This window comes from Cibotium barometz, chromosome 1 (assembly GCF_041138505.1).
Source record: "Cibotium barometz isolate CiBa-2024 chromosome 1, ASM4113850v1, whole genome shotgun sequence".
Taxonomy (NCBI): domain Eukaryota; kingdom Viridiplantae; phylum Streptophyta; class Polypodiopsida; order Cyatheales; family Cibotiaceae; genus Cibotium; species Cibotium barometz.
In genome coordinates this window covers 20,989,395-21,003,279 of record NC_141046.1, presented here as the reverse complement: position 1 = coordinate 21,003,279, position 13,885 = coordinate 20,989,395, and the positions used below count along the sequence as shown (strand labels likewise).

Here is a 13,885-nt window from a genome sequence, read left to right as displayed (position 1 = left end):
TATCCAAAGCCAGTAATCAGATTGCACCCAAAAAAAAACACTGCTATGTTAGCTTTTCCCCTATTTGTAATTACCACGGGGGTACAACGAAGTACGTAAATAAACCTTCTCAAACGAACATCTGAAAATGATCTGTTAATTAGAGGGTCATGTATGTAACTCAAGGCCATGAGAGCCTCTTACAAAGGCTCTGGGTAAAAGACAGTCAAAAATGGTGGATAATATACATTCCAGGTACGTATGCTACAGCATCATATATATATATATATATATATGTCCACTACTGATTTTTCAAAGCTTTCTTTTGAGTTGAAACTTTTTTCTGCAAAAGATTCTTGCCCTTCATTCTAGTCTTGATTCTCATTTTGGCAAACAGGGTCTCCAAGGTGTTTGCGAAGTTGCCGAGCGCCATGATAAGCAGCAAAATGCCACAGCCTATCACCTGTAAGACCACACACACACACACACCTCCTTAAACAGGTACACTTGTCAACAAGTACAGAAGTACTCTTGAGGAAGTCAAGCAGTTACCTGCCACTCAGAGTCCTTCGTAAAAGCGGTTAGCAGTAGAAGAAATCCTAGATAACCCTGAAAAAACTGTAACAGAAACAAAGGGGTTAGAGACATCATCAAGGACAGGTTATGTCTTCTGTGCTCCCCACATAGCCTACAAATCTTACTTTCTTAGTTGTACACCCACTTTATTTTACAGCACCATGTCATTAGACATGACAAGATGCGTACCTGTAGTAAGAAAAGAAGGGGGTACAGCAGCCAAAGTTGGCCTATAACACCTGCTGTTTCTCCCCATACGACATCCATCCGTCCTGCCTGAGACCGTCATTAACAACCAAGAAAAGTGAATGACTAACCGCATACCAGCAAATTAAAAGAAGACACCCAAAAACAAACCAAAAATTGAATAGCTGGAAAACCACCTTATGTCCTGCAAGCAGAGTTTCAAAACCAAATATAAATCTTTAGGTGCATTTAGTAAGATGCATCCTCTGAAAAGAACCAAGCACACCTGGATTTTACACTGAAATTTTGTTGTTGGCTTTTCTCCCACTAAGACATGTCAGCCTCTCCTTTCCTCCACTTGTTTGTGGCGGATGCCGTGAGCAACTTCTTGAGATCCTAGGACATGGCTCTGCAGGGCCTTGGTCTCCCATCCGCACAATGGAGGAGTCCCTGGATTCAGAGTTTGCCAATGACACCGCAGCCTACACCTTTGGGAGAGAGGGAAACTTAAAACATTTTGCCTCTGCGATCGAGTTGTTCTGCGAGGCGGGGCAAAGATCAACAAAGTTTTGCAGCTTTTTGGGTAGGTCCCTCCCCCACCCCGACTTGGCACCCTGTTGATGCCTTACAGTGGATCCCCAAGGGCACACCAATCAATCCCCCATGCCTTTCTTGGATGCCGGGTAAGAGTGGTGGTAGCCACTCTACGAGGTGCTCTTGGCTACTATGTAGTGCATTACTTCCTCCTCATCCTCCTCTCCATCGTGCTTCGGTACAAGCTATTGCAAATGGGGATTATCTAGTAGAATATGTCAAGCCCCATTGCTCCTGTTTTGGTGCCTGGTAGATTGTCACTGCACATGTTTTTCAGTGTCGCCACCATTGGGCCCAAGGATATATGCAGTAAAGCACCCCGTGGGCCCCCATATTTTGTGTGGATACTGTTCATAGTAAACAAAGGTTAAATGAAGGGCATTTATGTGTGTTCACTTCAATGGATTCACACCACTTTGATAATGGGTGGACATTAGTATAGAAAGACTAGACAAGTAATTAATGTGGCCACCCTGTTTTTAATCGATGTGAACTTGATTACTCTATTTTTATAGTCTTTAGGCACCCAAGAGAGGGGCACCCACCTAATTGAAGCAATGGCCACATTTTTGTGGCAAGAATTGGAAGCCGCCTCACATGTGACACCCCATGTGGAGTCACATGCATGATCTTTCTAATGTTCAGAAGGGGCACAATTTCCTAAGATTAAACATGATGAAGAGGCTTTTAAAACCCACCGACTCTCGACCTGTCTGTACTGCCTTTTCCCGTGCTGCTCGTCAGCTTTCTGTACACTTCACAGCCGGCCTAAATCTCTATACTGCTGCCATACTGTCCGTACCTTCTTCTGCCCAAGCTGATGTAACTCCAAGTTGGGTGGGCCAGCAGGGGTTTCTCAAAACACTTGACCATTAATGCAATTTAATTTGTGAAATTAAGTGGCATATGTTTAAGGCTGTGGCCAATCTAAGTGTTTAATTGCATTAATGGTCATGTTTTGTGAGACCCCTTCTGTCCCACTCCACTCCAAGTTACAGCTGATGTACTTGTTGTTATACCCACTGTATGGACTACACCTGCTGGTCGTACTCTGTACCTGTTTTGGGCTACACGTGTATCTGATTCTATACCGGCTGCACCTATCATACATATTGTACCCAGAAGATGGAATGTTTTCCCATTTGTACTTGACAGTACCAGGTACCATATTCTGTACAGAGTACCTGCTGCTGTTTTTTCTACTCTGTGCCTGTTTATAGGCTGTGACAAGGGCCTATAATCCTGCTACTCCACAAATATCAAGCTGAAGGCACATGTTTGTGGGGAAAATCAGTATCCACAAGTGGAAGGGAAGCCTTGTGTTGGCAACAAGTAGGAAGTACCAATATATTTTGATATTTTGATATTTATGATGATGGTTGTACTTTGAAGCATTGGTTACAGTACTCAGCAACTCCGTGAGGAGAAAAAGGCCATCATAGCTTGTCCTGGAAATTTATCCTTGGATAATAAAGATATTCCAAGGGGGCACTGTGTTGTCATACGAGGGGGGCACTGTGTTGTCAGAGCTTCACTCATTGTAGATTGGTGCATGGCTCGTGTTCAAATTACATTGATGGTAGAAGTGTTTAGACCTCAACGTGGCTACAGGAGAGTGGGGGTGTATAACATGGCTGGCATTTAGTTTGAGGCTAGGCTTATACCTAGGGGGCCCTAGCTGGGGCACAACGAGTAATAACAATGATAATAAGAACTTATGGACACTTACGGTGTCGGTTAGTGTAAAGGGAATTTTTATTGCTTTCATGATTTATTTACAGCCTAAGAACTATAAAAAGTTATTGGCTCATAAGTGCACATTCCCACTAGCAAGGCCTCTTTCCAAGAGAGAGACTTGTTATAATGCATCTTCTGCAAAGCTAAAACACAGCTTGCAATGCTCCATAAAATACAAAACAGCCATGATGTTCTAAAGATGGCACCTTTCCAAGCGCAATGCGTGTATATAGTCGTTGTCTTTGGTATCTATTTTGAAGCAGCATAGCCACACCTTGCACCACTGCCCATACCAAGAAAAAACGAACTCCATGCTGCCCATACACATCAAAAACTTCAACAGATCCCACCAAGATAAACCTGCAGCCAATGTCTAACTGTAGCAATATACACTTTTCTCTGGCAATGAAAGCATGACTTGCAAACAAATACATTTTAGGAGATATAAAGTATTGACAAGAAGTGACAAGAAGTGACCTGCTTTTGTTCACAATGGGGATGTGCTCCTTTGATGTCCCATGTAAGAGCTACAACAGCCATCAACATTGCACAATAATGATGATACACCCACCTGCAATGACATAGACAAAGCAAGTTTAGGTGACACAAAAACATGCCTTAGCTGGGCATCAGGTTCAGAAATTTGGTCATAATTAATTATTTGAAATATTTACATATAATAACATTTAGATCAAGTACTGTCATTTGTCTTATATACTATAAAAACCTTCAAGTAATGCTAAAATCATTTCAAAAGCACATATATGTTATCTTTACTGCAAACCTACAAAACGGTGGCAGTTTTGTTGGTCAATGAATTACTACACAGTGGCAAAGCACAAAAAGACTGCAATGGAAAATGAAGAAAATACAAAATCTCTTTCCTGCATGCTTCATGGAGTTTTAAAGGCTCCTTAAAACATGTTATATCCTTGAAGACATCTTGAGATGGGAAAACATGATGAGGTTTCAAAATCCACCCGTGAGAGCAGCTAGCTGTAACAAGGGGTTAAGCTGCTTAAAAGAAACTTGACAACACAATCAAAATGAGGAGAAAATCTTAAAAGTTAAAACATACAAAGGGAAATATTTAAAATATTCATGATCACAGAAGCCAGTGAAAAGCTAAGCAATGGCAGTCCCTTGCTTCAAAGTGGGCATTAACCTGAATATATAGGGGCTACACATACAGTAGTAAACTCCAGTCACCACTAGCAAAACTGCTACAGCGGAAGGATCACACCTCACAAGCAAAACACCCTCCTTCCTCTGCAAACATTGCAAAGAACACAGGCTCAGACAAAATAAAACTCTGCTCAGGATCTCTGAAAAGATCACTACTCTCGTCAAGAAAGAACTGCTCTCCTCCAAAATCTACAAACTCTAGTCGCAGAAGAAAGTCTCCAAAGATACAAAACAACTCCCGAAACTGATCCTCAAATGAAGTAGCTGGAGTTGGGCCCCCTCGAGTGTAGAAAACTCCTTTGGGAAGTAAAACGCAGCCAAAACACTGCTGTCCAGCAAAAAAACTGCACTCCACCGCCAACAGAAGGCAAGAAACAGGAGAAAACAGGGTACTGTGTAGGCCAAGAAAAAAACGCAGGTATAGATGCTCCAAAATCAGCAAAACGCTGACTGAAATCAGAAAATTCAGTGTCTTCCTCAGGTACCAAGCTGTCACCACAGCCACAATCCACACAAGACCCCCTCTACAAGTGATGTGTCCACTGGAGAAGAAAACACAGCCAACAAAGGGGCTGCAATCCTGAAAATACAGGCCAACCAGCTTCCACACCTCAGATGAGGAAAAAACACTGAAGAGAAGGTACCTTCGGCTGAAAACGATGAAGCCCCTGGCACTAATAGATTCTATGTGAATGAGTGGGCCTACCGTCCCGGGGGCATGATTGGCATCTTGGTGGGCACCACTTTCTCTAATCATGCTCCGGTTATTCTGTCCTTGCAGGACCCCTGGAGACACGACAGGCATGTGAGCACTAGGATTCCAGACAGCCTCATCCAGGACCTTGATATCTACAACAGGATAGAGCAGATATGGGCAGGACTGGATTTTATCTCAGGCTTTGCCTCGTGCACCTTGGATGCAGGCCTTGACAAGATCAACAGCTTTTTGCAAGAGGCAACACAGAGCAGATTGGAGGGATTTCGCAGGAGAGAAAGGAGAGATGCATTCGGAGGGTCTTGCTTCTCTTCAGCGTCTTCAGGAGAGTTCCCCCGATAGCCCATGGATTGAGATTCAACTTGTTGCTGCCCGTACATAGATCAGATCCATCGAGGAGAGGAGGGTGGAGTACAGATACCCTGCTAGAGCTTCCTTCTCGACCCAAGCTAGCAATAGAGTCACAAGGGACTTCTTTGAGATTGCAGGCCTTCATAGGCAAAGAGATGGTATTCGAAAGTTGAGTGGCTAGGATGGAACTATTGTTTCTAACCCTCCCCATGTGAAAGCCACTGCCACGGATTTTTTCAGATCCCTCCTCATGGGTGCCCCCTTATCCCCACAAGTGGGGGAGTTGAGACACGCTAGAGAGGGTCTGGCGGCACACGAGAGAGGTGGTTCCCCCCGCTCTCCGGACCACCTTATTGATTCCCTTCATAGCAAAGGAACTGGCGGAGGCATTGACGGCTCTCCCTAGGGGCAAATGCCCAAGGGCAAACGGGCTTCCAGTTTCCTTCTTTCTTTGCCACTAGGATCTCATGGAAGGCGGCCTTCGAGTAGCCTTCAATGAGATTATAATACAAGTGCCATGCCAGAGAGGCTTTCATAGGGTTTGATTCACTTGATTCCTAAGGAGGGTGGTGACAAATTGGAGATCTGGCAGTGCAGACCCAGCACCCTTCTTGGGACCACCTACAAGATTTTGGCAAAAGCCATCAGCCAGAGACTTCAGCCTTTCCTCCCTGACTTGATCCATGACACTCAGACAGGTTTTGTGCAGGATCGAAGCATTCTGGACAACATCTTTACTTTCTGGAAGGTGACTGCTTCGGCCAGGATGTGGCAGCAAGACCTCATTGTGCTCCTCCTAGATTTTGAGAAAGCCTATGATAGAGTTGACTAGAGCTTTTTGAAGGGCACAATGTACCGGATGGGGTTCCCAGTGGAGCCGATCCGTGGTGTTTCAGGCCTTCTACTCAACCTCTCACTGTTAGGTTCTCATTCAGGGAGACCGAGGTGACAGATTTCCCCTTTCTGGCTCGGTCCGACAGGCTGTCCACTGGCACCTTACCTCTTCCTATTTGTCGCTAAGGCCATGAGTAGTTTTCTCTCAGCTCAGAAGACAGGTCTCCAGGGATTGCGTCTCCTCATCCATACTCAAGAGGAGTGTTGGACTCAAAGTTTGCAAATGACACAGTAGCATACCTATCCGGAGATGTGGGGAATCTCCAAAGATTCGCAGAGGCGATTGAGATCTTTTGTCGCGCATCAGGAGCACAAATCAATTGACACAAGTCGTGTGGTTTTTCGGTAGGCACTACAACCGCCCCGATTTGACATCCAGTTGAGGCTTTCCAATGGATCCCGAGGGGCACTCCAGTCCGCTATTTGGGATGCCACATGGGCATCGATATCTCCCCGGAGCAGAAGCTCGCCTCCCTACTTCTAAGCATTCGAAAGAAGCTTTTATATTGGAGTTCTGCGAGGCTCTCCTTGGCCAGCCGAGTGGTGGTGGCGAACCAGGTCCTTGCCACCATGTCGTACATTACTTCTTGTTGGGCCTTCTCCCGAGCATGCATTGGTCATGTACAACAGTTGATCCGGAACTTCTTGTGGGCCGACAGTGATGGGAGGCCTGCCCGGGCCAAGGTGGTCTGAAGAGTGATTATCCAACTGCGACACAAAGGGGACCTAGGCATCATTGACCCCGCCATTCAGAGCCACGCCCTGCTGGGTAAGTTGATTGTTAGAGGACTTTGTCCATGTGGTGAGCCTTGGAAGGACTTCCTCTTGGCCCGCATTTCAACCCGTACTCTGAGCCTGGGAGACCCCTAGCGGTAGAGCACCGAATGCATCTTCACATAGATGTGGGCCCGCGGCTTTAGCCTAGCTTTTGAGGACAAATTTGCAGCCAACCTACTCTGAGCTTGGGATCACCTCAGGCCGGCCCTAATCCGTTTACCCAGTGGCCACATGTTCAAGCGTTGAGCATAGGACCTACCAAGTCCCTTGAAGATTGACTTGCATTCAGATAGCTTCCCCCAGAGGCTCAGGAGAGAGGCCTAGTTGGGATCCGGGGTAGAGACAGACTCACCATCGACATCAACTCTGATATTCCCCAGGAGTGGCTGACTCCTATCCTAGACCCGACCCCCCCACAATGGCTGGGCGTGTTTACTAGGCAAGATGTTCTCTTGGTTGTCCATGGCACGGATGAGAGCTATGCTTTGCTCACTTTTTCTATTGGACCCATGGCAGATTAGAGAGACTAGAGCCCCCTCTGGATGATTTCAGTGGCTGCACCTTACAGAGGGTGAGGGTGATCAGATTTCAAGCACATGAGTGGCACATTGACCCCCTGCCGGCAAGATGGCCAAGGAGAGATTCTGGCAGTTATGGATTTGGGAGAGCCGGCCCCTCACGCGCCTCCCCTGGGGGCGTGGACTTGGCGATCCTACTGACCGTGAGGAGACACTGGATACCCAGTTCTTCACATACACCACGTGGCTAGGCCGTGGAATTCAAATGCCCGAGGTTGAGGGCACCCCGACAACAACCAATAACAAGGCCTCTCATAGCGTTTTCTCTCATATTTTTAGAAGAGGCTCGGGGACAATTTTCGGCCTCCTCTTTCTTTGGCTGCTGGCACATAGGAGTTTGGTGGTTGGAACGTGGTTGGCCATTGGCGGTCGACCAGCAACTTGTCCGAGGTGCAGCCATCCCCAGGAGTTTTAAGTAACACTGTCTTTGGGATTACCCGAAGGCTCAACAGGTTTTTTTTTTCAAGAAAGAGACTTTCTATTAAGTATGAAAAAGGCATACAAAAATCACGGCTCTAAGCCAGAAAAGAATAGAATCACTCCAATATGTAAGGTGATTTCAACCACTAAGGAGCATCATGATGCCATGAGAGACCTATGGGACTAGAGGAAAAGAAAATGCCATGGTCCCACTCCCTCATAAATATAACGTGCTTTGCCTGCGCAGAACGAGAGGACCCCTAAATACGAGCCGATGTAGCCATGAGAGTATGGATGATATCACCATATATAGTACTAATGCACTAAGACCCAAAAATCTGGACACCCTCAATAGCCTCCGTGCATCTAGCTCTCCAGATCTGCCATGCTGTAATACTGGCAACAATCTCCTATTGGTATCAATCCTCTGTCTGGGGGGTGTATAATCTGAGTGAGGGACATCCTGCAATAAACCATGCTGGGCAATACCTCTACAAATGAAAATAGCAAAGTATGTACCACTGCCCCCATACAAAACCTGTGGACCGGACTGGCAGAGCCAAGCAACTGCTCTCTAAGTCACATGCATGGTGCGGCCACTCAATTTGCCCATAAGTTGGGCTATAGAAAGCCAAATCTGTTGTGCAATGCTGCATCCCCATAAACAATGTTGTACAGTCTCAAAATTTCCCGCACATCTAGGGCAGGTAGGTGCTACACCGAAAATCGATCTCCATTGATTGGTGGGGAGACCACCATGTAAAAAAAACCAAAAGAAATGAGAGATGTGGCTCCTTCTGTATGAATGCCAAAGCCTATGCCAATATCTGCGTTGTAATTGTTCACATACCCTGTGTAGTGTTCTCGTGCTCTCTCGAAGATTGTTTCTACCATGTGTGGGTGGAACAATAGAGAGCAGATGGAAGGGAACATGGGCACTTGAGAGGGTACTGTCAAGCACAACATACCCTGTGTAGTGTTCTCTTGTCCAACGTGCTCTCTTGAAGATTGTTTCTACCATGTATGGGTGGAACAATAGAGAGCAGATGGAAGAAAACATGGGCACTTGAGAGGGTAGTGTGAGTTGGTGGCCGAAATGCCTACAAACTATTGGTGGCCAAAATGCCTATAAACTATGTGTAGCAAAAATGCTTATGGAACACCAGGCTATCTATGCCTGCAAGTGATTGTTTTATCTTGTTACTTAAGCCCACCACTCATCCAAGGTGTGGTCAAAGTACCAACACGGAGTGCAAGTGGTAAACTAGACATGACGCTTGGTTGGCACGGGACTTACGTCTATGCCAAGGGTCATGTGGACCGATGCCTTGTTGGCAAGAGACTTATTTTGTCTCGTCCCCATTTATTTGAGACATGGAATTTTATTTTATTTTAACATATTAGAATCACTATCTCCCCATACAAAGGCCAAGAGGTTCATTGTTCATTTCACCATGCATGTGGATTCATGTTGGGATTGTGAGAGGGCAATTCAATGAACACTCCACCATACACGTGGATTCGTGTTGCGATTGTGGAGTGAGTGTTTCATTGTTTCCACACCATGCTTGTTGATCAGAGTTGGGATTGTATGGGAGAACATGGGAACTATTGGGATTGGGAGAAAACTATGGAGAACTAGCTTTTTTGTCACCATGGTTTGTGCTCTTGAATGGCACCAGTTTGTGTGCATAGCACATGTTTCTGTGTGAGGCACTAGTTTCTTGTGCATGGCACTTATTTAAGTGTCTTAGCACCTGGTTGGTGATTTTCATTGGCATATGATTATCTCATTGATATTGGTGATTGAGACATAATTGGCTCTTGTGCCTGTGTCTAGCATATCTTTCCATGGAATTCTCGCCCATTTATTTTGGGACATGATTTTGATATTGGTATTATGGAGACTTATTTAGTCTCACCCATTTCTTTGGGGCATGGATTCTTCAATCATATTGGATTTTTGAGATTGTCTTGTCTCGCCCACTTAATGGTACATGATTATATCTTTAATATATCGCTTGAAGCTTAAAGTTGCGGACAACTTTTAAGTTGGGAAGGATGTCACCAGCCTGGACATTTCCCAGTATGAAAGGGGTCTGGTGGACTCTAGGATGTCTAAATATTTGGAAAGTACAAGCTTTGGGAATGCGGGATTATCCTAGAATACAAAGGACCACACTCCTAAAATTTAGGAGAGTTGCTATTTTTGGCCCGACTTCGATGGAAATTATGTTCGCATCATTACATCTCGAATTGAGCAGATACCAAGAGTTGGCAAAGTGCCTATGATAGAATGTCTACTAGTTGGGATATTTTTAGAGGTAAAGATTATGGGAGAACCCATCTCTTAGATTGGGACATGTGGCAAGAAAGCGGATCAAAGTAAGACAAGTGGCCTCACACTTGTCACTCCAGCTATTGTGTGGCTCTCCACGTGTCATCATAGCCTTCTCTTTCCATTTTCACTCATGGGAGACCCAAATCTATAAATTGGAGCCCTCTCTCTTCATTAATAGAGACTCTCTTGCTGCACACTAGCCTCTACCACCATTACAGGCTACCCTAATGATGGCTACTCTCTCTCTCTCTCTTGAAGGCTGCCCATGAAGAATACCGGCTGTTGGGGACTGTTTTGGAGGCTTCCGTTGCAAAGAAATACTGAAGCCATTGTACCTGCTGTACTTGCATTTATACTTGTATCGATCACCGTACCGATTGTACCCACCACTGTACTTGTCCCAACCACTGTGCCAGCTATACCAACCACTGTACCTGATGTACCAACCATTGTACTTGTTGTACCAGCTGAATGGAGAGATGCACTTGCTGTACTAGCTCTATTGCATGAAGACCCGTGGTTTTTGGGAAAGAATCAGTACCCACACAGAGGTATATGGATTATACTGTTGGCTCGGGAATTCTACAGCCTAAGTTCCGGCTTGGTTGCCTCGTGTTGGGCTGTGTTATGGCATTTGTATATGGATAATCCGGCATCTCCCGTGGGCAGAGTAAGGCCCTCAAAGCTTGTACATGATATTATTCTCCTTGGGTAATAAAATACTCCAAGGGGGGGGGAGGGAGGGGGGGGCCATTCCGGCCTCTACACGGTGTCACATGTGCAAGCTCCATTTTCAGCATTTGTGGATGTTTTGTCCGGCTTTATGTTTTATGCAAAGTGATGATGGATATGTGTTTAGGCTGTGGCCATGTTTAAATGTTTTAATATGCATTGATGGTATCAACAAGTGTGCCAAAGGCCCTAGTCCCCCGGGTGCCACGAGTTTCACTCAATGCCTGGTACGAAACCTCTGACCACAAGTTTCCAAAGCAACGCCGTACACTAAACATCCGGATCAATAATATTCAATCCTTCCTCTCATCTGGGCTCAATAATTGTGAGCCAAACTACCCTAGCACGAGTGTCTGTGGTGCCATCCAAACCCGACCAAAGAAAATTGCGGATCAATCTCCGCAATTCACCAATGCACGCACGAGAGAAGCAACAACAAGAGGCAATAAACCGAGCCGAGGCAAGCAATACCTGATTAGCCACCAAAGCTCTAGAGGCTAAATCTAATCTCTCAGAGCTCCAATGAAGAAGCTTCTTCCGGATGCTCATGAGTACCGAAGCAAACTGCTGTGCAGGAGAAATATCAACCCCAACCTACCATCCCAAATATCTAGCAATGCATCCTTTATTGATGCAAGTAAAGCCAAGCTCTGCACCTATCACAAGCGGGGACATGGTTATACAGAATTTAATACTGAAATCACAAAATTTATCATCCTTTGATCACTGCCATATTCCACATACATAGCCATAACAATTGATTATACAATGTGAAAGTACTGAAAATAAATGATACTGCACTAAGGACTAGAAGATGGGCTAGTCCCCCCCCCCCCTTGAAGGATATGTATTACCTTAAGGGAGTAAGAATTTTACAAGTACATAAAACGGGTGGATTGGCCCAGCCATACACCACCGTTTCTTCCAAAATGATTGAATATGAAAACAACTTACAAACGCTATACTTGCCTACAAGTAGCCCAACTACAAGTTAGCAATACGGTGCCCAGCACCCTTCACCAAGATTGCCCAGCAATCCCGGTTTCTTCAAATGTAGCTTAACTTCAATAAAATCAACCACCTAATGGCTGAAAATCAGCCTTAGGAGAATGCCTAGCACTTCCCAAGGGTTCTCCTACATAGAACTTGTAGCAACCAGATCGAAGATGATTCTTCCACAGCTTCAATCTTGGGAATAGTCGTCTTCTTCTTCTTCTAGTTTAATGAGGCTGGAAATCTGAATTTAGAGTTCTATTCAGCATAGAAGGAGGCACCTAGATGAAGAGGAGGAGTGGAGGTTATTGCCCATGAAAAGATGTGGTAGGCTTGTGCAAGACTTTTGGATCAAAGAATGGCTATTAGCAAAGTAGCAACTCGTGTAGCTAAAAGAGGAGGAAAAGTTTTTATCTCTTTCTTTTGAGTTAACTAGCTTGCATGACTCTTTTGGAGAAAAGTGAGCTTGCATGCTTTACTTTTAAGAAAAGTTAGCTTGCATAACACACTTTTAGATGCATGAAAAGATAAAGCATTGCATGATGCATGCATGTAGCTAAAAAAGCTTGCATGTCGCATGCATGAGGATTTCTGGCCATGCATGTCGCATGTATGGTGGTTTCTAACTATGCATGTCACATGCGTGAGGGTTTCTGACTATGCACGTCGCATGCATGGAGGTTTCTCATCATGGAGAAGAAGTTTATCAACAATACCTAGCTAGACTGTCATGCATACATGCATGTATGCATGCATAGAGATAGAAAACCTACATACGTGTGGATTGCCTTCAAAATGTTAATTATTCCTGTACAAATCCATCAATACAAGTTAATTGGAGACAGGTTATGCAACATATTAACCCATGGGTGCAATCCAAGCATCCCCAAATCCATAAGCTTCTCATGCATTAAAATGCAAGCATTGTCCGGGCAAACAAAACAACACACGCAAATAAAAATAAGCCATGCACACAAATGTATGCATTTAAACACATATTTTGGAAGAAACCCTATCTATTTATCTATACTTGATATTCACAAGGGCTATGGTATTTGGTTCTCCAAGATCCATCAAATATCCATGGCATTATATATTGCATTTGGTTCTCCAAGATCCATCAAATGCTTAACATGCTTCTATGCAGCTAGGATCTCGTAGATATAGCTAGCATACACATGCATGGGAAGCCTAACCATAAACATTCCATGGCTACATGTAGTGTCCAACACCCATGTCCATGGATAATAGAGAATTTACAACATGAATCCCGAGATGTTAGGAAGTAGTTACATTCCCCCAAGCTTCTAAACAGTTGTCCTCAACTAAAAAGCTTCCAAGTCGTTTTTGAGGAGACCGGGATATTCTTTAAGATCTTGTTCTTGCATCCACCGTGAATCCATAGGAGAATAGTTTTTGAATTTAACCAAATACTTGCGTATGACCTTGCCTCCCTTAAGCTTACGCTCTTGATGGAAGACAATCTGTTCGGGTTGTAGTACCTCCTCTAAATCATCCACTTCTAAACATGAAAAACACAGAGTCGAGCCATATGAGTGGGCTTGATAGTCTTTCTTACGGGAATAAAATGAGCTTGCTTACTAAAGCGATCAATAATAGTACAAATAGCATTATTACCATAGGCAGATGATCTGTGATAAAATCCATTGCTATGCTATCACAAGGTGCTTGAGGGATAGGCAAAGGCCGAAGTAAACCAGGCAACTTATGCCTATTATACTGGCATACCACACTCACGAACATATTTTTCTATATCAGCCTGCATAGATGGCCAATAGAAATATCTTTCCAAAGCTTGAGTAGTGG

At 44.6% G+C, this 13,885-nt stretch overlaps 1 protein-coding gene across 3 annotated transcripts in view; it reads right to left on the bottom strand.

Moving 5' to 3' along the window:
- Positions 1-13,885, bottom strand: part of LOC147641718 (uncharacterized) — a 121,853-nt gene continuing 107,968 nt past the window's right edge. For 2 of the 3 annotated variants that reach the window (XM_086798890.1, XM_086798897.1), the window contains exons 6-10: positions 3,550-3,643; positions 3,279-3,386; positions 745-831; positions 532-597; positions 1-442 (exon numbers count right to left, since the gene is read on the bottom strand). In XM_086798890.1, coding sequence (XP_086655016.1) covers positions 281-442; positions 532-597; positions 745-831; positions 3,279-3,386; positions 3,550-3,643 — 517 coding nt within the window. In that variant the 3' untranslated portion in view covers positions 1-280. The remainder of the gene's footprint in view (positions 443-531; positions 598-744; positions 832-3,278; positions 3,387-3,549; positions 3,644-13,885) is intronic. The other variant, XM_086798903.1, reaches the window with a different exon arrangement.